Below are 23,360 nucleotides of genomic sequence, written 5' to 3'. Positions count from 1 at the left end.
CATCCGGATCAGTGGATTTATGTGTGTTTAGATCTCTAAGGACTCTTGCCACAGTACGAGTGCAAAAAAAGATTGGTCCCATAGAATCACTAACTCGCTCAAGTACAGTCGGAGTCATAACACTCACTGGCAGCATAGAATTGGCGGCGAGCTGCCTAGCAAAGTGGTGTCATTGACAACGAGCGTAGGAACCGATGAAAAACTTAGCTTTACTGAAAGATGACAACGAGCGTAGGAACCGATGAAAAACTTAGCTTTACTGAAAGATGATTCTTCCTCTAGAAGAGACGGAATTCCTCCAATTGTCTTAACAAATTACGTAAGCTCTGATAAATTTCCAAATATACTGAAGAAGGCATTTATTACATCAATTTTAAAAACTGTTACAAGTCTGACATTAGAAATTAAAAATCAGTCTGTCTGTCCTTTATTTCTAAACTTTTTGAGCATGTTGTTTGTGATGGTTTAAAACTTAACTGAAAAAATATTACATGTAATCAAATACCTTAGAACTTGGTCAAGAGTTCAACAATACACTAATAATTCTTAAGCTTATGATTATGACCAACTTTCTCATGAGAACATTACATTCGAGTTATAATAGTATAGTTTCTTCTTCAGTTTATCTCATGGATTTCTTCTTCAAAATTTTATTGCAAAATCAGGAGTTCCCCAGGGTTGTCATTTGGGACATCTTCTATTTTTCTTAGCTAGAAATCATGAACCCCTTTGTATACAATATAGAAACATTTTAATGGATCCGGATGATATGAAAATCTTCAATACCATTAAATCTTTAAACGATCGATTACACTTTCAAGATAACATTAACAGTTTTATTTTGTTTGACGCAAAAAGAACGGGCTTAACCTTTTAAATGTCAGGCAATGAGTTAACGTACTCCTAGTTTGAGTGATTATAAAATATCGCAGCCTTCTTTACATTACGTTTATAATCTTAAAGATCTCGGAGTTCTTTTTAATTCTAATCTCGATTTCGAAGAGCATATGCAATCGTTAGTTAAACCAACTAAATGTTAGGATTTGTAAACCGTTAGCCTAATTAATTTAAGGATCCTTATTTTATTCGCTCTCTATGTATAGCTGTGGTCAATCTCGATCTTAAGTACGCATACCATGTATGGACTTTTTATTAAAAGATCCACAAAAATAGGAATCGTATGAAAGCAAGTTCATACGATTCGTCTTAAGAGGGCTCACATAACTCACACAATATCAGGTTTTAACAGCCCCACAAAACAACTTTAACTACTTACTAAGATCCGGGACTGACCTGAGCCGTTCAGTCTCTAGCTTGCTCTCTCCAGTTTCGCAAGTCAAGCCCTTTTCCAGCTGCGTGCGCCAACTAAGCTGTAATCTTGCACCCTACTTCGGGGTCCTTCGGGATTGATTTCAAGGAGGCGACGGCCTAGTCACTGATAAAGCTTTGCGTCGACCTGCTGGCTACTGAAAAGCCATCGTATCCAAGAAGCGGCTCCTTTCTGGATCTTTTGCTGTACGATACCACACTGACAGTTACAGACAAACTAGGTAATCAACCTCGAAACTTCTTACAGACAGTCGAGTACGACAGTGATCACTGCGATTCCGAACAAACGCGTGGAGTTGAAGGAAAACGTTGCAGCGCACTCTTACAATTACAGTAAGATCCGCTGGCGTCATTTCACCAACGCCTTAGCGAGAGAACTTCGGTCGAGTGACATAGCCCCACCAAACAACAGAGACCTGACAAATACATAAATTGAACAATATTTACAACAGATGGACGAAACATTAAATGAACGATTATAAGGGCAATAGCAAAGTACAAAGAACGGGACCAAATGGACGCTTACAGAAACGCAACTTTTGACGCACTACGTAGGCACAAGAGTGGCTTACTGATAAGACTCAAAAACTTGTAACGATGACTTACAGACCCACATGACTTGGAGGTTAGGACACTGAAGTCGTCAATAAAAAATGTCAATCTGTTGATTAAGGAGAACTACAGGTCTACAGGTTATCAATTAACAAGTACTGGGAGAGATCCGGCCAGTTAATTCCAGTGACCCTAGTATGTTCCCCAAAATCAACAAGACATTCAGGAAAAAGAAAGACAATGACCTTCCTTGTCTGAAACTCCAAAGAACTGAAAAGAACAGAGATGTACTCAGTACAGCGCAGATAGATCTAGAAGAAGCTATCTTTGACGATGACTTTTACATAATTGAAGATCCGAAGGAAAAAGTGGAGGCGGTGGGAGCTGCTTTCCAGCAAATGTATAAGGTGAATGTTAGCATTCGCCCAACCCCGACATGCAAAACAGAGCCCTACTTAATCACTAATACCTATGAAATGATATAATACAATAGCGATTTGAGAACCGCGGTTTCATACGGTTCAATGACGATTCCTTGGCAAAAGCCATAATCGCCGAGCAAACGGGACCAAGTCCCTTGTTAGTGAAGCTGGTCGAGATTCAGCTCAACTTCAACTCAATAAAAAACAAAAAGTCATCAGCAGATGTTGATGGTATATCCAACGTTGTACTAAGACATTTACCGATGGAGGCAAATGACATAATACACCACACTTTTCAATAATACTCTGAAAAATGCATATTATCCAGTGCATTGGAAGACCGCTGTGGTTCATCCTCTCCCAAAAAAGGGAAAGGACAACTCTAACCTGTCAAATCTTCGGACGATAAGTCTTCTTCCGAGCATCAGCAAAGTTTTCGAAGAGATCATCAATAGGGCTCTGACTAAGTACGCTGCGGACAACTAAATCATTCCGGATAAACATTTCGGGTTCAAGACGGGTCATGACATAATTCATGCTGCGTCTAAACTCTTTTCTGATATCCAATGGAATAAATCAAAACAACAATGCACAGGTGCTGTTCTGGTTGATTTAAAAAAGGTCTTTGACACCGTATGGTTAGAGGGTCTTTACCTAAAACTGAGCAGACTTGGCATAAGCAAGCCATTGTTGTATATACTTCATGATATGCTTAAAGTTAGAAAGTTTGTTGTCAAAAGTGGCAATGTTACTTCTTCCACAACATTTCAAGTTAACAATGGTCTTCAACAGGGAGCGGTGCATTCGTCGATTCTCTTCAACATTCACACCAGCGATCTGATAATGGAGTTTTACTATAATGATCTAGTCTTAAATATTAGAGGTTGTACCATGTTGAAGTAACTTTTCGACCACCTACACATTTTTAAGTTTCGAAGCACCACCAAGTCTAAAATACCGACGGATATACAAAACAAGACAAATGTTGGCTTTATTACCTCAGAAAATTGCAAACTTAATGCCAAATTCCAAACTTTATAAAGAAATAAAATTCTTATCAAAAATATTTCCCAAGTCTGTTTTACTAAGCTATAAAAGTGAATACGAAAAATTAATGACACTGTATTATCGACAAAATTTGTTCGTAAACATTTTATTCATTCAAAGAATTATTCTAATTTAAAATTAATTTCATGGAAAGTATTAATGAATCACGTTTTCATTCCAATTCCACCTTATTCCCAAAAGCAGTTACCCTCAATTATGTGGCCATCGCTGACATTAAAAAAAAATCGAATCTCTGATTTATATTAACACCTAACTCAGCGACATTAGGGCACCCAATTTGAAGCACTATAGGAACTTGATTTGGGGAGAAAATACCTGCAGCTACGACGACAACGAACGCGACGACGGGAAGCTACTTAAAGAAGGTATTTTAAAACAATAGAATCTATGGTACTCTTTTTTTACTCCTCAGGTATTCGAGGTACTCTTCTTTCCAACCCTTTCTTAACAAAGGATCTAGAAGCTTCGGTCGTCCTATAATAATGGTAAGGAAGTAAGGTAGGTATATAAGGTATATCAGATATTAAATGAAGCGTTAAGTAGAATCCATGTTGCATAGCTTGTTCAGCACCTTATTCGATTGTGATCATCACGAAAAGCGATGTTCCCATTTTTTGCATTCAACCATACAATGCTCAGGCTCATTCGCTTCCTTCGGTCTATATGTTGCTTTTCAAGTCCAATGCCACCATCATCTTGCTCTTATAGCCATTTACCACTAAACCAATTAAGGATAATCTCAATTAAAAATCTTAAGTCATTAAACCGGCTGATGTTCGGGACGACCGCGACGACGACGACGGACGGGAACGCGAATGAATGAGATTAAAAAAAAAGGAATCATCTAGTTTGACTCTCTAGAATTTGATGAGGAAGATTCCTGTGGAACTTCTTCGGTCCAATTGCAGCATTAATTTTTTAGCTGGGGGTATATCTATTCAGGTTCATGTTCATTCTTACCTGCCACTCCGTCCTCCTTTCATTACTGAGTTTGCACAAAAATAGGGAAAATTATTATGTGAATAAACGACGAAGGGTGAAAGAGATCATCTTACTACGGAAAAGGTGGAAGTCAAGCTAGCCCTGATTTTATTTCTTGTAATCGTAGGCATATAAAGTTTTTATAACTTAACTCTTTCCATGATTCCCTGGTCAGTTAAAGTGAAATCCAATTCAAAGGTATAAAAACTACATCATGGATCTTATGTAGGCTTACAGGCGATGCTCAATGTCGATCTTCAATGGCTTGATGGAAGAATAAATCCGAAGAATTCCAAATATTTGTCAAGTTCTTGTATACCTTAGCGCATCAGACTGGTTTTTGGTCTAAGACCAAACGGAATCACCGTGAAGGAAAATGTTTATTGAAAGTGCGGACCGAACGAAGAAAGATTGTTACTTTTTACGGATTTTATATAAAAATACCTTCTGGACGGACAAGAGTGATGGAAACAGGCTTGTTTGACATGATGTTAAGATTAAACAGGAAGTAATGTTTTTTATAGGATTTAGGTCAAATCAAGTTTTTCACTTCTGTATATCAATGGTTTAAGGTTGTAAGAATCAGAGAGATGTTGAATGAACATTGAACAGAAGATGGCAATTAAAATATTTGTTATGCTTTTGTCTTTTTAATAGAACGGTACTGAAGTTAATTTAAATTGTATATTTTATACATTTTAAATACAACCAAATAAAAGGGTGGTTAAGTTTTTGAGGTTGACGTTGAATGTGAAACACATCTAAACGTCAAATTTTGTTATGCATTTTATTTGACATTTATCAATGCAATGAAAGATGCACAATTTCATAATGCGTTAAAGTTATTTAAGGTTACTATGAAAATTGTATCGTCTAAATGTGACTACAATCGGCATAATCGTGGCTAACGAAACAATGGCTCTTTTGCGCGACAAATTCAATGACAGTGTTATCTCACGTGGTGGCTGTGTCAATTGGCCGCCATAATCATGTGACTTGACACAGTTGGACTTCTTTCTTTGTGGTTATTTGAAAGAAAAGGTGTATGCCTCCACATCATCTAAAATGTATGCCTCAGCTCCATCGAAATTTGTTTCCATTTCGTGTACGCCATTCTAAGTAATATAAGGTTTTAGTTAAACCCATATTTAACTTTACAATTTTTTCGATCTCATATTTCAAAACTGTTGTATGTCATTTATATCATGGTTTCAACTCAAGTAGGTATCATTTGACAAGGCTCACCTGTCTTTTTTGAAGTGTCACTTTAGTTGTTAAAAATTTTCCATTAAGGATAATGGACCGTTTAACAGTCGGAAAATGTGCTAACATCATTGGAACTTACTTCAAAAGTTGTGTTTCAAACTTTACCACTTTTTCCGGACAATTCATATGTTTATGGTCTTATTATTGGAAAATTATGAGAATAATTGCACAATCAGTGGAATTGCTCCTACAAATGATTCAAATTTATTAATTATTTTGAGTTTGATTCTTCTCTTGTTTGGAAGTTATAAAAACAAAATATGTTACTTAATAATTTATTGAAGCCTACTGACCTGAAAAAAAATCAACAATAAACACCGATTTTTCAAACAATATTTTTTCAGCAACAAGTGCGGACAAATGACTGTATGGCGGGGCATTTTGATAGAAAGTTGTTAGTGTGCATATTTCTTTGTCATTTCGATTATTCCATTATTTTAACTTGTGCAAACCATTGGGCCGATTGAGGTCAAACTTGGAAGTTAAGGTTTTGAGCAGATTCGCGTTAGGCGTTTTTTTAATTTTTTTTTTTAAGATCAAAACTAACAGTGGCTTTAATTTTTTAATTTTGCTTCTTTTAATAAGAAAAACATATTTTTGTATTGCTCAGAAATGGTACCGCCTATAGAACCGTTATTTTGTTTTTTAATTTTCTCAGCAACTTTTGAACCGATTTTAATAATTTTTTTTCTAAATAAGCTCTTATATTGTTTGAACAATACTTGATTATCAAAAGTGCATTTTTTTATTTTTTGGATTTTTAAAAAAATATTGAATTTTTTTTTTCAAAATTCGATATCTCAAAAACGGGTGAACATTTTTTTACAAAATTCAAATGCATAGCGTATATTTTTAATCTCTAAGCAACTGCATACCAAAAATATTTTTAGAACAAAATTGAAAAATTTTATATATGTATAAAAAATTAATTTAAAAAAAACCGCTCTAACGATTTTCAAAAAAAAAAATTAAAAATCAACGGTTTTTTGATTTATAAAATGGCATTTAAATTTTTGAAGACAAACTTATTTTTCAGGTAAAATTTTGAATCTTAAAATATTTTTTTTAATTATCTTAATTTAATTATTTTTATTTTAAGTAAATTATTTTGACAAAATTTTAATTACATTGCTATCTTTTATCCAAATTAATGCATTTGGTACAATTTATGTATTTTTATAACTATAACTATTGTAAATACCAACTATGACCGTGAAACGATTATGATTTGTTTAATCATTAGATTTTAAAATATTATTTTTTAAGAATTATGTTGTTTAACACATATTTTACTTGCCTTCGATTATATAAAAGAATAAATACTTAGTACTAGTTAAAGAAACGTACAACCTCTAGAACTACTGCTTACGTGTCACTTCATAACTAAAATCCAAAACGCACAAAAGCCTGACTGTAACCAACACATGAATAGCAATTTCTTGAACTTTAACGAAAAAAATAAACTGAACGGAATAAGGAAAGAAGAATACCTACCAATACCATTTTTTCACTATGATCATAAACATGTCATTATCTATCTATCTGCATAAAGCTAAGCCCGCGAAGGGAACTATTCTATGTTCGTTTTAGACACCTACCTAACTACACAATCAATAGGTGATCGTTTTACAATTTAAACATACATATTCTTCCTCTTTCTTGTCTTCAGATAATTTACTTTCCATCCTGGTTCTTCTAACATGAAATTAAAATGAGGCTATCCAATTGAACGAAATAGTTGAATACATAAAAAATTGTTTTCGTTAAGTACGGTTACAAGTCTATTTCACTTGTGGGATGAAATGTCCTAGAATGAGTTGTGTGGATGAATTGCTGGTTTTTTTGACAAATCAAATGGTATTTATATCTCTGAAGACAAACTTATTTTACAGATATATTATAAAATCTTATATAAGTACTTTTTTAAACAGACTTTTTGCATACAGTAGCAAGTTCGTGCGACCCAGTCGTGCATTTTATTTGATTGGGTTTTTAAAAAATATTGAATTTTTTTTTTCAAAATTCTATATCTCAAACAACGGGTCAACATTCTAAAGAAAAATTAAAAATTTGTATACGAAAAAAATTAATCAAAAAAAAACGCTCTAACGATTTTCAAAAAAAAACTTTGAAAAATCAAGGGTTTTTTGATTTGACAAACTTATTTTTCAGGTAAAATAGGAAGTTATTGTAATGGGTCCAATTTGTCAAATTGAAAATTTTGACATTTCTCGACGTTTCAAGGTCCCTAGAGTCGAAATAAAAGATTTTTAAAAAGATGTCTGTGCGTGCGTGTCCATAGCTCAAGAACCAGACGAGATATCGATTTCAAATAAATTTTGTTATACAGATAATAAGCAGAAAAATGCAGAAAGGGCTCTCAAAAAATTGCGTGGTGTTTTTTTTTACCAAAGTAGTCTGAAAAAAAGGTGAAAATTTTGGTTAATCTTAAACATCTTACGAAACAAAAACGCTAGAGACTTGAATTAAATTTTATATAATATATTGTAACGTGATATCAAAGAAGTATATTTTTTTTTAAAAATCCATTTAAATCAAAAAAACTGAAAAAAAATGTGTCACCTACAAAATTTTACGACTAAAATATGATTTCATCTCCAAAACAATTATGTGATAAAATTTTGGAAAAATCGAATTGACAGTTTTTTTTATAAAAAATAAAAATCTAAAAAAAACATTACTCAAAGTTGGTAAAAATTGAATATAGATTCAAATATCTTTTGAAAAACTTAAAATTTAGGCTTCAAACTTATATTATATTATAGGAAATATTGTTTTCAACATTCTGAAAAAATAGAAATGACAGTTTTTTTTTTAAATAAAAACCCTTCAAAAAAATAAATAAAACTTGGTAAAAATTTATTTTCGACACAAATATTTTTTCAAAGCTTTGAGATATTTATTTAAATTAATTTTTATCTTTCAAAAAATATTGTTTTTTTTTTTTAAATTCAATTAAATTTTGAAAAAAATCGAATTGACAGTTTTTTTGCAAAAAAGTTAAAAACCGAAAAAAATTAACAAAAGTTGATAAAAAATGATTTTCAACTCAAATATCTTTTCAAAACGTTGAGATAATAGCTCCTTACTAAATTTTACTTATAAGAACGATTGTTAGGACAAATTTTGAGAAAAATCGAATTGACAGTTTTTTACAAAAAATAAAAACCTAAAAAAATGTATGAAAGTTGGTAAAAATTGATTTTCAACTCAAATATCTTTTCAAAAATTTGAAATATTGGATTCAAACTTTTTTTATTTCACAGAAAATATTGTTTTCGATATTCAGTAATTTTTATATAAAAATCCAATATTATGTTTTTTTATAAAAATTTAATCTACAAAAAATAGTACGCAAATTTGGTAAAAATTGTTACGAGTACATATAGACAAACTTTTAAGCAAGACAAATCGACAGACGGGATGGGAAGTTATCAGTGTGGGTCGCGTCCCAGCCTTTTGTTTTGTTATGTAATTTTCTCAGAAACTTATCAACTGATTTTAAACATTTTTTTGAATCAGCTCTTAACAATATTTGATTATGAAAAGTGCAATTTTGTATTGTTTGGATTTTAAAAAAAATATTTATTTTTTTTTTCAAAATTCTATATCTCAAAAAAGGGTCAAAATTTTTTGTACGAAATTCAAATGTAGAGCGTATATTTACAATCGCTAAACAACTGCATACCAAAAGTATTTTTAAAACAAAATTGAAAAATTTTATACATACAAAATTAATTTAAAAAAAAAAACACCCTAACGATTTTCAAAAAAAAAACTTGGAAAAATCAAGTTTTTTTTGATTTATAAAATGGCATTTAAGTTTTTGTAGACAAACTTATTTTTCAGGTAAAATTTTGAGTTTTAAAATAGTTTTTTTATTATTAAAATTTAAATTATTTTGACAACATTTTAAAAACATTCCTATACCTTTTATCCAAATTAATGCATTTGGTACATATTTTTATATTTTTATAGTTGTAAATATTGTAAATACCAAATATGGCCGTGTAGCGATACTGCAACGGATTAACGAATATGATATGACAATTTATTTTAAAGTATCTATCAAGAAGTATTATCTTGGTACCTTTGTGTATATGATTTTAAAACATTATTCTTTAAGACTAAGGTTGTTTCACGCATATTTTACTTACCTTCGGCTATATAAAACAATAAATACTTAGCACAAGTTAAAGAAACGTACAACCTCTACAACTTCTGCTTACGTGTCACTTTATAACTAAAATCCAAAACGTACAAGAGCCTGACTTTAAACAACACATGAATATAGCAATTTGTGGTACCTGTTTTTTTTTTTTTTTAAACTTTAACGAAACAAATAAACTGAACGTAATAACTCCATGTTTCCGCTGAAAACTTGTGGGGAAGAAGGAATATGATTGGATTGTAGTAAGCACCTTCTACCACCAATTACATTCCTTCATTATCAAGATAAACATGTCTTTATCTATCTATCTGCATAAAGCTGAACACGCCAATTAACTATTCTTTATCCGTTTTAAACACCTTCCTAACTACACAACCAATAGGCCATCGCTTTACAATTTAAACATACATGTTCTTTCTCTTTCTTATTTTCAGATAATTAACTTTCCATCCTGGTTTTCCTAATATTAAAGTAAAATAAAGCTTTCCAAAGAAAAAAGCTTTGAACAAACTAGTTGAACACACAAACAATTGTTTTCGTTAAGTATGCTTACAAGTATTTTTCATTTCCGGGATGAGTTGTCCCGAGTCGAAATTTTGGCCCTATTTTGATCCTTAAAAGGATCTTTTCTCATCATTTTCTCCAACATACAGAAAAATGAGCTTCATATCATCCTCAATGATTTTGCATCGTCCTCATTTCATCCTACATGAATCTATCCGTTTTCTACGCATATTTTGTGAACCTCATTTAGTCCCAAATGAAGGTTTATCAAGGTAGAAAATAGATATTGTCCTCTTTTCATACTTTATAAGCCTACCTAGTCGTGTACCTTTTATTTTGTTGTCACTGTTGTTGTCACAACAGATGATGGCAATGACAACCATGATGGTGGAAATGACAAGGATTGAGCTAGTGATAGTGAAAATGGTAACGATTGAGCTAGTAAAGTCGACGACGAGAACAGCAACGACGACGACTCCGACAACGTAGAAGTCGAATTCGACGAAGAATTATTACTTTTAAATTAATCAATAATGTTAACAAAAACTGTTTTGTTTAATGAATAAAAAAAGGATCAAGTTGAAATATAAATTATTGTATTATAAAAAGATTGGTAATAAATAAACTGAAAGAGAGTGAGTGAGAAAGGAAAAAGCAAGTAGGTTAGGTTAGGTAAACGTGGCTGAGGATTAAGAATTCACACACTTAGGCCAATAAAAAAGGCCCATTGTGATACCACATGAATCTAGAGAATTACTTCTTACTAGTCGAACCATTTTGAGCTTTTTATAAAGCGAAAAAGATATTTGATATCCTTTTTAGCTGGTTCACTGGGATTATCAAAAGAGTAGTCTCCCAGATGAAGTCTGCGTCTTAGTGAAGGAGCAGGGCAAGTGCAGAGAAGGTGAGAGATTGTTTCCTTCTTCTTCATCCATACAGCTCCTGCAGAAGTCATTTGAGGCTACACCAAGTCGTTTTGCCTGTCTGCCTATAAGATAGTGTCCCGTAAGAACACCTATCAGGGAGCTAATATGAAGTCTGCTTTTAAATAACAAGTCTTTAGAGCGCTTTAGGTCCAGTGAAGGCCATATGAGTTTTGTGGCTGAGCATGTTGGTAAATTGTGCCACCTAGAATTCGATATCGCAAAAGCTGTTTCTTTTAGCATAAGTTTACATGCGGTATACTCGTACCTATCTCCTTCCTTTCAGGTGAAATAGGCATGATGGGTCCATTTTTAGTATTGACAGCGTTTTTTTTTTAAACTCGAGGACCTACTACAACAACACACAACTGAGAGGAAATGGTTTTCGACCTAAGTATTATGAAAACAAAAAAAAATATTGACTTCGAATTTTTGGGTCCTAAGCAAAATATTGTTATTAATAGTTTTTTTTAGAGCTTCAGAAAAATCCGCGGAAGGGATTTGAAGATATCAGGAGGTCTCGGTGCACATTGGTTCTGAATTCCTGAATATTACAATGCCTGGGAAAGGTAGAGTGTGGTAAGGAATTCCACATTCGCGTAGTTCAGCTAAAAATCGAATCTCTGTACTTGTCAGAACAACCGAAGTTGGGCTCGAGAGTATACTGATGAGCATTTCTAAAAGCGTGAGTATTACCGTTGAATTATTTAAGGGGAGGAATACGGCTAGCTATATCTTTAGAGCTTAAGCCGTTAAAATAACGTTAAGGAAGGTATAAACAAGAAACCTTACGACGATGTTCCAGCAAAGAAAATGAACTTATGATGATGTTATCACCAATCAATTTATATGCTGAACGTTCAAAACTTTCCAAGAGGCTCAAGTAAGTTGCAGCAGCACCAGCCCAGAATTGGGATTTATATTCAAGCTTTGGACGTATATATAAGTCTTGAGATCAGAGGAGAAGAAACGCTTCTTGCATCGCCTTAGAAAACCCAAACATCTCGCGGCATTTTTGGAGACATCGAGTATGTGATCGTTCCACAAGAGGTGGTTGGTGACACACATGCCGATAATATTGAGATGTTCAGTCCCATTGATGCAAGTGCTATCCACGGATAATGGCAAGGGGGCTATATCTGGCTTTAACGATACTAGAGGTATCGTTATAGAAGCAGTAAATTTATTGCCCATTGTACAGTGCTGTTTATATCGGAATTTTATGAGCTTATCATATTTTGCCGTTGCAGTTCCACATCCGAAGAAGAGGAATGTGATTCTGAAAACGAATATGAAAAACTAAGAGTGCTATCGTCAGCGAAACAATTGGACTAGAAGTTACAGGCATTAGATCATTCATACAAATGAGAAAGAGTGTTGGAAATAGAACAAAACCCTGGGGCACACTAGCATTTATTTTGTGGTTTTCAGACTTGAACCCATCTAATACTACTTTTATTGAACGATTAGAAAGGTAATTACTAATCCAATGAAAGAGCCATTCATGAAAACCGAAAGCACGCTTTTTCGATAAAAGAGCCTGATGCCAAACCCTATATCAAATGCTTTTGAAATATCAAGTGCAATAATCTTACTTTTTTCCAAAAAGATTTACTCCTCTGTTCGGTGAGATGAACCATGAGATTGCCATTGGATCGACGTCACTTTTGAGGAAGTATAGTGACCAGTTTAAGATCCTGAAGTAATTATTGAGACCGTCTAAGTGTGCTTTCTCGTATTGCCAAACGGTTCCCTTAAGAGCTCTTTCTTTAACTGGAAAGTTTTGACACAAGAAATTTGCAGATATAACACAATGGTCAGATGTGCCTAGAGAAGATAGAACACTAATAGCGACTTACCAGGGTAAGAGGTAAGAAACAAGTCAAGAATGTTTTCTGCTCAACCTACCATGTACTCGACCTTGTACAGCACACAATCCTCCAGGTGTTTTCTGACCCGAATTTTGAAGCCATGAAGACTTGTTTACATTGAAATCGCCCATAATAACTTTTTCAGGGCGAGGATAGGACGAGAAGATGTGAATATTTTTGTCCATCTATTCAATTAATTAAACCGAATTAAATACTTTTGTAATTTTGTATTTATTTATTCATTGTAATTTACTAACTTTTTTAAATGCGTTAAATTTATCACTGTGACAATAAGTGCATAATATTCGCTTTGAATTCATAAGATTAATAGAAATAGTATAAGAAGTGATTGGAGCCAAAAAAAGAAAATCTAAAACTTCTAAACATACAAAGAAATTACTCACAACGTAGTATTAACTTTTTGTTTTCATTTCTTCAATAATAATTGTTCATGTCAATGAAAATAATAAGACATTATACATTAAAATGTATCACGTCACCTGAATGAAGGTTTAAAAACAATGTGTAGCGGGTGAGCTTGTTGTACTCGTTAACATATTAATTCAATCAACATAGCATTGGTTTATATGCGTCAAAAATAAATTCTCGATTTAATGGATTATGCTAATACTCGCTTTGGAATCTTAATTAACTGAAAAACTTGTTCGAGTTGTTGACTCAGGATTAACCCCGAAACTAGGATGCAATATTTTGCATTGGAAAACTTGACCTTTATTATTTAATAAAGAATTATTCCAGCTTGTGCTATAAATATGTAGAAAATTTCATATACTATAAAGATTGTTGTAGCGCCACACAGATTTAAATAGAAATTTCAATGCAAAGTCTTTTATAGCAACTTCTAAAAACAATAACAATAAATCACGAATAAAAACCAAGTGAACACCATATTATGACCTCAACTACTTTATTGACTTCCACTACTTGAGTTCATAACTCAAACTATATAATCCCCTTCAAACACTCACGATCTTTAAAAGCTAAAAATAAAAACATCATGTCTGTCATAAAAAATGCGAGCTCAGAATCAGACTTAACACTTATTTCCTGACGCATCGTCACCTCCAATAATAATAATGAAAATATTTAATTTATAATCGAGCTTAAGAAAAAACATCAATGAGTTGTCGTACGTAATTGCTGTACCAAGACCAAGTATATTAAAGTTGAATTGTCTAACTCCAAAAATACTAAAATCTACAACTAAAAGAGATATTTTTGTGTAGAATGATAAAATGCAAATGTGTTTCCAACAATAGGTTTCATTCTAAATAAACTGTTAAATAAGGTGGCAACAGTCCCTTGAGAACTAGGGCCTAATGACTTACAACTCTGAACCATTGTGTATGCGAGTACCATTGTCAGAAGAATTTGTTGATTCCTCGCAAGAAGCAGTACCCGTAAAGAAAACTTTAGATGCCACAGGAAGGGATTGAACCCAAGATTTACTTTAGCTCAAAGTGATGACGAAAATCGAATATTGTCGAATATTTTTAATAAGGCATTCCAGAAAAAACACTATATACAAATGTATCTATTACATAAGGCTTTGAAAGTTCAGTTAATATAAGAATTTAATAATGATTTTAAAAAAATATGCTCAGTTAAGAAAATCACCTATATAAAAAACGTGGCTAAGAAATTGGAAAACTGCACAAACTCAATGATATTTTGGGAGGGTATGAGGTTCTCTTTAGAAGCTGAGACGTTAGCAGCTCATTTTAAAACTCTACTCTCAGCTGATGAAGATCTTCATACCTTTGATTACGCGCTACCTGATATTAGAGTCAACGAACTGGGTTAAGAATTCTCATTGCCCGAATTGGAAGTAACGCTCCAAAAAATGAAAAACAGCAAGGCTCCTGGCCTAGACGGCATACCAGTCGAGTTTTATAAAAACAGCAACATTGATTTCAAAAAATATCTCGGGTCCTTTTATAACAAGTTGTACAATGATGGATGTGTACCTATCAGTTTCAACAAATCTGTAATTTTTGCCATTTTTAAAAAAGGTGATGCTAAAGCTGCGGAAAATTATAGAGGTATTTCAATTTTAAACTCAATAAGAAAAACTTTTACTGCAATCCTATATCAAAGGCTCACAAAATGGATTGAGGATAACAGTCTTTTGAGCATCTTTCAAGCCGGTTTCCGCTCAGGTTTTTCAACCATGGATCATATCTTTGCCATTTCAAGCATTGCCAACAATTTATAGATAGGAAAAAGAAACTATATACACTTTCTTTGTTGATTTTAAAGCTGAATTTGATAAAGTCAATATACAAGCTTTAATTTACAAACTCTCTTTTATTGGTTTGTCACAAAAGTTTCTCGAAGTGTATGAAAGTTTTATTTTGTCAACAACTGCAAGGGTATGGGACGATATCACATTTTCAAATCGATTTGAAACAACTTCAGGTGTTCCTCAAGGTTGTATCTTCAGCCCATTATTATTTGCCCTGTTCATAGATAATGTCGGCGATCTTCTTCCGGGTATAGTAAATTTTGCTAACATTTTAATCAAAGTCCTGTTGTACGCGGACAATCTAGTTATGCTTGCTGATAATCCTTTCACGCTACAAATGCAAATAAACCGTCTAAGTTCATTTTGTGAGTCTTGGGGCTTCCAAATTAACACCCAAAAAACTAAGATTGTTGTTTTTGAAAAGAGACAATCAAGAAGGCGAGCGGAAGAAAAATGGTCTCTAAATAATATACATATTGAGGTTGTACAGGTGTTTAAATATTTGGGTGTCCTCTTGACCTACAATTTAAGCTATCTAAAGGACTCTAAAGAAAAAAGCAACGAAAATAAATTGGCACTTAACATAATGTGGCCAAAGTTTTTTTTGAACCAAAATGTTGATTTAACGTCTAAGTACAAACTCTTTAACGCGACAGTAAATGCATGCATGGCATATGGTGTTCAAGTCTTCTGATACACACACTTCGAAGCTTTTGAAACTAATCAAAGGAACTTTTTTAAGAGGATATTTCGTTTGCCTAACTCAACACCCAACTACGCCACATATGTAGAGTCAGGAATAGTCCCTTTTATACAAAATTTGAAGGCAAGTGCGAACTTCATGATGAGTGATGAAAAGAAGTTGTTTTGGTTTAAGTGGACTGTATTTTGTGTTGAAATAGATACTGTGTTTAGTGTTTGCAAAAAAAAATGTGATGTCCAAAATATGTATAATTAATGTATAATATAAACTCTCTTTTAACCGTCGTCTGCTGCTACGTCTTGTCTCTTCAAAGGTTATTTTTGGAAAGGAACTATTTCAGCAATATTAGCGTAAAAAATGACATATCGACATTTCGACAATTATTGAATCGGTTAAAAGAGAGAACGAGACAAAATAGTGTAACTTTACAATAGTTTGGTAAGGTATACTAAAACAATAATGTTATACAATTCAATTCAATAATAAAAATAAAAAATTTCATTTAAGTTAATTTTAATTCAGAACATTCTGCCCCCCCTGGAAGACTCTGGTCTTTCAGTAAGCGGTAAGGGAGCAAGTTTCACCACTGGTCGAACATAGCTGCCATTAATTGTCTTGACGGTTGCAACTCGACATTTGTTGTCTTGTCCAAGATGAATTTCGGTCACTCGTCCGAGAATCCATTTAGATGGAGGGAGATTGTCTTCCTTTAATAAAACCACATCATTCACTTCAAGATTTCTTTGCGCCTTTTGCCATTTTGGCCGACTTTGTAGAGATGTTAGGTACTCTTGGTGCCAGCGCTTCCAAAATCCTTGCATAAGTGCCTGTAAAAGAGACCAGTTATTTCTAATCAAAACATCATTTTGGGAAATATCAGGTGTAGGGACTGAAGAATAAGATTCTCCAATCATAAAATGCGACGGAGTTAAAGCAGCGGGTTCGAAGTCCGATGTTTGCCACATTGGGCGGGAATTAAGTAAGCTTTCAATTTTTGTTAAAAGAGTGTACATCTCTTCGAACGTAAGCCTGTGTTCACCGATAACGCGTTTGAGGTGAACTTTTAGTGACTTTATTCCAGCCTCCCACAATCCACCAAAGTGTGGTGCAGAGGGTGGAATGAATTTCCAAGCAATTTGGTCTTTTGATAAATAATCCACGATGATATTGTTGCGTTGTTGATTTAGAAGCAGTTCGTACAGTTCGCCAAGTTTTCTTTTTGCTCCGTGAAAATTAGTTGCGTTATCGCTCCATATTTCTGATGGCCTTCCGCGACGAGCCACGAACCGATCAAGGGCTAGTAAAAATGCGTCTGTCGATAAATCATTGACCAGTTCAATATGAACACCTTTAGTAACGAAACACACAAACAATGCGATATAGGCCTTGACAAATTTGGGATTTCGTCCACGATTGAGACGGAGGGTAATAGGACCTGCGTAATCGCATCCAACCTTGCTAAATGGACGCGAAAAACGAACACGTTCTACTGGCAAATCGCCCATTAGCTGATGCGATGAGGTTTGACGTTGTCGAAAGCAAGTAATACATTTAAAAACTATTTTGCGTAGCAAATTTCTGCAGCCAAGAACATAATAGTTTTGCTTTAAAAGGGCAATCATAAGTGTTACACCGGCGTGTAGATACTGTTCGTGAATAGAAAGTGCTAAGAGTCTAGATATAGGATGCGATTTACACAAAATTATGGGGTGCTTTTCATTATATTTTAAAACCGAGTTCGTTATACGTCCACCGACACGAAGAACATTTGATTTATCGAGAAACGGATTTAGAGTTAATAATTTGTTCTTACTAGGCAATTCTTTTCCCTTGTTTAAAAGGCTTATTTCCGAACCGAAAAGCGAGAGCTGGGCACATTTTATAATCACAGTCTTAGCGTCATTGATCTCTTGAGCACATAAGTAAGGGAAAGAAATTCGATTTGTTTTAAAACGAAAGTTTCTATAGAATCGAAAAATATATGCCACTACTCGAATAAGTTTAAACCAGTTTGAACATTTAGAAATTAAATAATCAAGAACGTTATTATTATTAGGTTTTAAATTTGAAGCGAATACCTGAACCTTTTTACTTTTTCTTTGTTCCAAAATGTCGCAAGGAATATCGTTTACATTATAATGCGAGACTGGCCATTCAGTGGGTTGCTTTTTTAACCAGCATGGTCCTTGCCACCAAATATCTGTTGATGATAAAAGCGATGGTGGAATACCTCTTGAAGCGACATCAGCTGGATTGTGCACCGAACGTACGTGGTTCCAAGACTTGAATGGTATTGATGATTGAATTTCAGACGTCCTATTAGCAACAAAGACAGACCATTTCTTAGGAGCAGTGGATAGCCAGTGAAGCACTATTAATGAATCAGTCCATGCAAAAACTCGAATGTTTGCTTCCTGTAAAGAAGTCTTTATTTTATCAACAAGTTTAGTTAGTAAAAGAGCACTACAAAGTTCTAATTTAGGCAAAGATAACACTTTAATAGGAGCAACCCTACTTTTAGCTGCTACAATAGAAACGGTTACGTTCCCATTTGTGTCTACACTGCGGCAGTAAACAACAGCGGCATAAGCGTCCAATGATGCATCGCAAAATGCATGCAGCTCCTTGTTGGTCCTATTTGACCACATAACTCTTGGAATTAAAATCGATTCCACCAAATGGAGTTCATCACGGATAGTAGTCCATCGTTTCTCAAGTTCCTGTGGAACATCGTCGTCCCAGCCTACTTTTTCTCGCCAAAGATCCTGGAAGAATATTTTGATTGCGACTACAACTGGAGCCAGGAACCCTAACGGATCAAATACTCGTGACGCGTCGGAGAGTATACGCCGTTTAGTACAGGAAGTCGGTTGAGAAAGAGATACTTTATAAGAAAAGCAATCCTTGGAAGGGCACCAACGAAGACCAAGCACTTTGATTACGCTAGATTCTTCAAACTCCACTGGAGACATCTCACGTTAATCCTGTGGTAAAGAGAGTAAAAGAGGCCAGCAATTTGTAGTCCATTTCCGCAAGTTGAATCCGCCAAGCTTCAGAATCTCCACAAGCTCTTTTTGAAGATAAATAATGTCATCTATAGAATCCGCTCCTGTAAAAACGTCATCGACGTAAAAATCGTTAAGGATAACGTTGGATGCTCTAGGATAGGTTTTTTCATAATCCAGTGCAAGTTGTTTCAGGGTGCGCACTGATAAGAAAGGAGCCGCTGAAGTTCCGTAGGTCACGGTTAATAACTTAAAATGTTTTAATGGTTCCTCTGCAGAAGAACGCCAAATAATTCGCTGATAGTTTGCATCTTTTGGTGAAACCAATATTTGACGAAACATTTTCTCTATATCCCCTGATATAACAAAAACATGACGACGACTACGAAGACAAATAGTGAAAATGTCGTGCTGAATAGTGGGGCCAACAAGAAGAAGCTCGTTGAGAGAAGATTTATCTGTCTGATGAGGTTTCGCCGAACCGTGGAAAACTACCCTTAACTTGGTGGTTGAACTATTATTTTTTAAAACCGCATGGTGAGGAAAATAATAACATTCGGATGATTGCTGCTCAATTTCATTCTGGGGAATTTCCTCCATATGTCCTAGTTCGCGATATTCATTAAGAAAACGTAAATATTGGGTTTTTAAATCAGGATTGGCTATGAATCTGCGTTCCATAGAGCGTAACCGGTTTAAAGCTATGCCAAACGAGTTGCATAATTTTGAATTAAAATTTGGTTTAAATGGCAAATGAACTATGTACCGTCCGTCAGCTGTTCGCTCGTGGGTTGCAACAAAATGCTCTTCAGCCTGTTGTTCTTCAAGTGATAGACTCGATTGAGAATGAACTTCTTCCAATCGCCAAAATCGTTCCAAATCAAATTCCTGTGAAAAATCAATCTGCGTACAAAATGTCCTAAATTCCTGGGTTAAGAATGAACGCTGCTGCTCAATGTTACCAGCTATAACCAACCCAAACATTGTAGGAATACAATTAGGAACATCTATGTTTTCTGAAGTAAAAGGAAATTTGATGACGTCGAACACCCTGTCTGCCCCTATCAAAATATCAATATGACCTGGCTTATTGAAACTAGGATCAGCTAATTCAAGCGACATATAAGGTTTAGTTATTGAATGAGGGACGAAGGCTGGCGGGAGAAGCAAAGTTAACTTAGAGATAACATAGCAATCAACTTCAATATTGTTATTATCAAAGCGCGAAAATAAATTTAGAGTTACCACACCATTGGTAACACCAGCAGAAGTGGACGCAACACCCATTATAGGAATTCGCGACGGGGTACGAAGTAATCCCAAACATTGAACGACCTGCTCTGTAACAAAAGAGACTTGCGATCCAGTATCCAACAATACGCGAATTTTATGGTGAGCTCCATGTTTATCTTGGACCATGACGACAGCAGTAGGAAGCAGAGTAGACAAATGATGAGATGATTCCAGTGAATGACAGTTTAAGTTTGTGGGCACAGAAGAGTTGACTGACGAAGAAATACCAGCTGAAGTTGTTGAAGCTAAGTTTTCAGTAGGATGAACCAACGTATTATGGCGCTTGTTGCACAATTTGCATCGTAAATTAAAACGACATCTATTTGAGGAATGCCCAGAGCGGAAACAGTTAAAACAAAGGTTATTCTCCTTGACGAATTCACGACGAGCTTCCAAACTAAGCGAACAGAAAGATTTGCAAGCAGAAAGAAAGTGATCTTCCTTGCAGTTTGGGCACCCTGTCGAAGTCTCAACCATATGAGAACGAACACCTTTTTGATCACTGATTGTTTGCTTGGAAGAAGATGACTCAAGAGGACCGCAGGCTTCGAGACAACTACACCTCGTTTGTAAAAAATCAAGAAACTCTTGAATGGTGCAGTCAGTTCGAGACCCTACCACTTGAGCCCACTCTTGTTTTGTTTCATAATCGAGTTTTTGAAGCAAAATATAAATTATCCATGGATCCCTCGTAGTAGCCTCTAACGAATTAAGACCCCGTATCACTTCATCGGCTTGATCAAAAACTGTACGAAGCAACGTGGCATTTTTACCTTTAAGTGAAGGCATCGACAAGAAAGTTTGAATAAAAGATTGTATTATTAGATTAGTTTTGTCATAACGCTCCTCTAATTCATCCCAAGCTTCTAAGTAGTTTTTTTCTGTACATGGAGTATTTTTAAACAATTCGGCAGGTTTTTTGCCAAGAAACGATTTTAAATACTGGAACTTTTGAGTTCCATTAAGTGTTGTGTTTGAATCGATCGTTCCCATGAAGATATCTTTAAAACCCGGCCAATCCTTGTAATCGCCATTAAATGTAGGAACAACAAGTTTTGGTAACTGTACAGATTTCGAAGCCTTTGTAGTTTCAATATCTTTCAAAAATTTAATTTGTTGTGCTGAAAGAGATTCAGTTATAGACGCTACGTTGAGTGCCGGAGCAGGCTCAGATAATGGAGTCTTATCACGAATCGAAGTGGTTAATATCGCATGAGTTTTTAAATATTTAGATTCGTATTCCTCAAATTCCGGTTCGGGATCTACGTAACCTGGATCATCGACGAATTGGTACATTTGGTCAGAAAGTGCATTAAAATCAGACCAAGCTTCATTAAGCCGTGATAAATGAATTTCTAAAGCCGCAAGAGTGGTGGAATCATTGATATTTTCGGCGAAAACGGATTGCAGAGATAGAGAAGCCTTTGCGCGACCACGCTTTCCTTTCACACGTTGAATAGTCATATTTCAAGAAATTTTAAAATCGAATAAACTATCAAAAAAAATGTTTTTACTGTTCAAAACGGTATAATTTCAATCAATTTAACTGCTTGATAACAAGGCTCGAAAGAGATCGAAAGTTCTTTATGACGTGTTAAGTAACTGTACTACTGTAATTGTATATACATATATGTATATCTATACACATGCAAGATTATATAAATGTCGAATGTCTTTATAGAAAACACTTTTTAATTGCTTCAAGTCACACAAAAAAAAAATCATCCTATCATCCTATCATTCTATCATCCTATCATCCTATTGGAGGCAAATTGATTGAAACTGTCTGAACGATTTTATAAAAGTCACTAATTAAACGCGCACTGCACAATTTTACATATAACCTGTATTCGGGCTCCGATGGACCATGTTTTGGTTTAAGTGGACTGTATTTTGTGTTGAAATAGATACTGTGTTTAGTGTTTGCAAAAAAAAATGTGATGTCCAAAATATGTATAATTAATGTATAATATAAACTCTCTTTTAACCGTCGTCTGCTGCTACGTCTTGTCTCTTCAAAGGTTATTTTTGGAAAGGAACTATTTCAGCAATATTAGCGTAAAAAATGACATATCGACATTTCGACAATTATTGAATCGGTTAAAAGAGAGAACGAGACAAAATAGAGTAACTTTACAATAGTTTGGTAAGGTATACTAAAACAATAATGTTATACAATTCAATTCAATAATAAAAATAAAAAATTTCATTTAAGTTAATTTTAATTCAGAACAGAAGTAAAACTTGTCTTCACAAAATCATTTTAAGAAAATTACTTCGAGTGAATGCTTCCCGTTTATAGACTGGAACGAACTAGCTAACTCTTACGAAACAAGTTTTAACTTATCAGAAACTAATGTTACCGATTGGCAGGCTCAGTTTGCTGATGTGATTGCTTAGGTGGATCACAAATGTTTCTGGATAATCTTTCCAGAGCATCTTTATCTACTTCAAGAGCTATTTGTAGTCATTTAAACCACCAACTGCCCTCGAAAGTCTCTTACTTTAGTAATGAATTTTTAGCCTCGGTTATAAGTATTATTTTTAGAGCAGGAGTTGAAATTTTAAATTTAAAATTTGTACCTCATCGACCAGACTTGCCCCAGCTATGTGATCTATGTGAATGAAGATATTTACCATTTCGTTGCTGCTTGTCCTATTCTACAAGAAATTCGTCGGCTGCATTTTCGGGAAAGTTTTATATCCTTGGAAAAACTTTTTGAAATCGATCTCTCATCGAGACAATTACTTCTCGTGAAGAACGTCGACTTTAAAGTGTTATGCCTAGCATTGCTTTATCATTTTTTTTATAAACAATTCTCTAGTGAAATAGCCATTTGTATTCTTCCCGTCAAACAATTCAATGGTAATACTTGTAATAATAGGAATACTTATCAGCATACCCTTGGGTCCAATTTTGGACTTACTGTTAAGTACAGGGGTTCTTTCTTTAGTAGCACTACACGAATGTGGAATACTTTAATA

At 34.3% G+C, this 23,360-nt stretch overlaps 2 protein-coding genes across 2 annotated transcripts; both read right to left on the bottom strand.

Annotated features, from left to right (window-relative positions):
• Positions 1 to 16,595: 16,595 nt before the first annotated feature.
• On the bottom strand, positions 16,596 to 19,049 carry LOC129953654 (uncharacterized). The gene is made up of 2 exons (XM_056066980.1): positions 18,170 to 19,049; positions 16,596 to 17,986 (listed from the first exon to the last, which is right to left on the bottom strand). The coding sequence occupies exons 1-2, from the start codon at positions 19,047 to 19,049 to the stop codon at positions 16,596 to 16,598; spliced, it is 2,271 nt and encodes a 756-aa protein (XP_055922955.1).
• A 6-nt stretch (positions 19,050 to 19,055) lies between these two features.
• LOC129953645 (uncharacterized) lies at positions 19,056 to 21,839 on the bottom strand. Its single transcript, XM_056066970.1, has 2 exons — positions 21,082 to 21,839; positions 19,056 to 20,931 (listed from the first exon to the last, which is right to left on the bottom strand). Exons 1-2 carry the CDS (start codon positions 21,837 to 21,839, stop codon positions 19,056 to 19,058), a joined length of 2,634 nt encoding a protein of 877 aa, XP_055922945.1.
• Between the last annotated feature and the right edge of the window lie 1,521 nt (positions 21,840 to 23,360).

This window comes from Eupeodes corollae, chromosome 1, assembly GCF_945859685.1.
Source record: "Eupeodes corollae chromosome 1, idEupCoro1.1, whole genome shotgun sequence".
NCBI lineage: Eukaryota > Metazoa > Arthropoda > Insecta > Diptera > Syrphidae > Eupeodes > Eupeodes corollae.
Note: the sequence above shows the minus strand (reverse complement) of the source record. Positions and strands in the feature narration are given on the sequence as shown.

Excerpts from the sequence above, each read along its gene's own strand:
- LOC129953654 (XM_056066980.1), bottom strand. The coding sequence starts at position 19,049 with ATGTCTCCAGTGGAGTTTGAAGAATCTAGCGTAATCAAAGTGCTTGGT. Across the intron at positions 17,987-18,169 it reads CATTTTGGAACAAAGAAAAA|AGATCAATGACGCTAAGACT; the intron begins GTAAAAAGGTTC and ends TATGTGCTCAAG.
- LOC129953645 (XM_056066970.1), bottom strand. The coding sequence starts at position 21,839 with ATGACTATTCAACGTGTGAAAGGAAAGCGTGGTCGCGCAAAGGCTTCT. Across the intron at positions 20,932-21,081 it reads GTGATACGGGGTCTTAATTC|TTGTCTCGAAGCCTGCGGTC; the intron begins GTTAGAGGCTAC and ends AACGAGGTGTAG.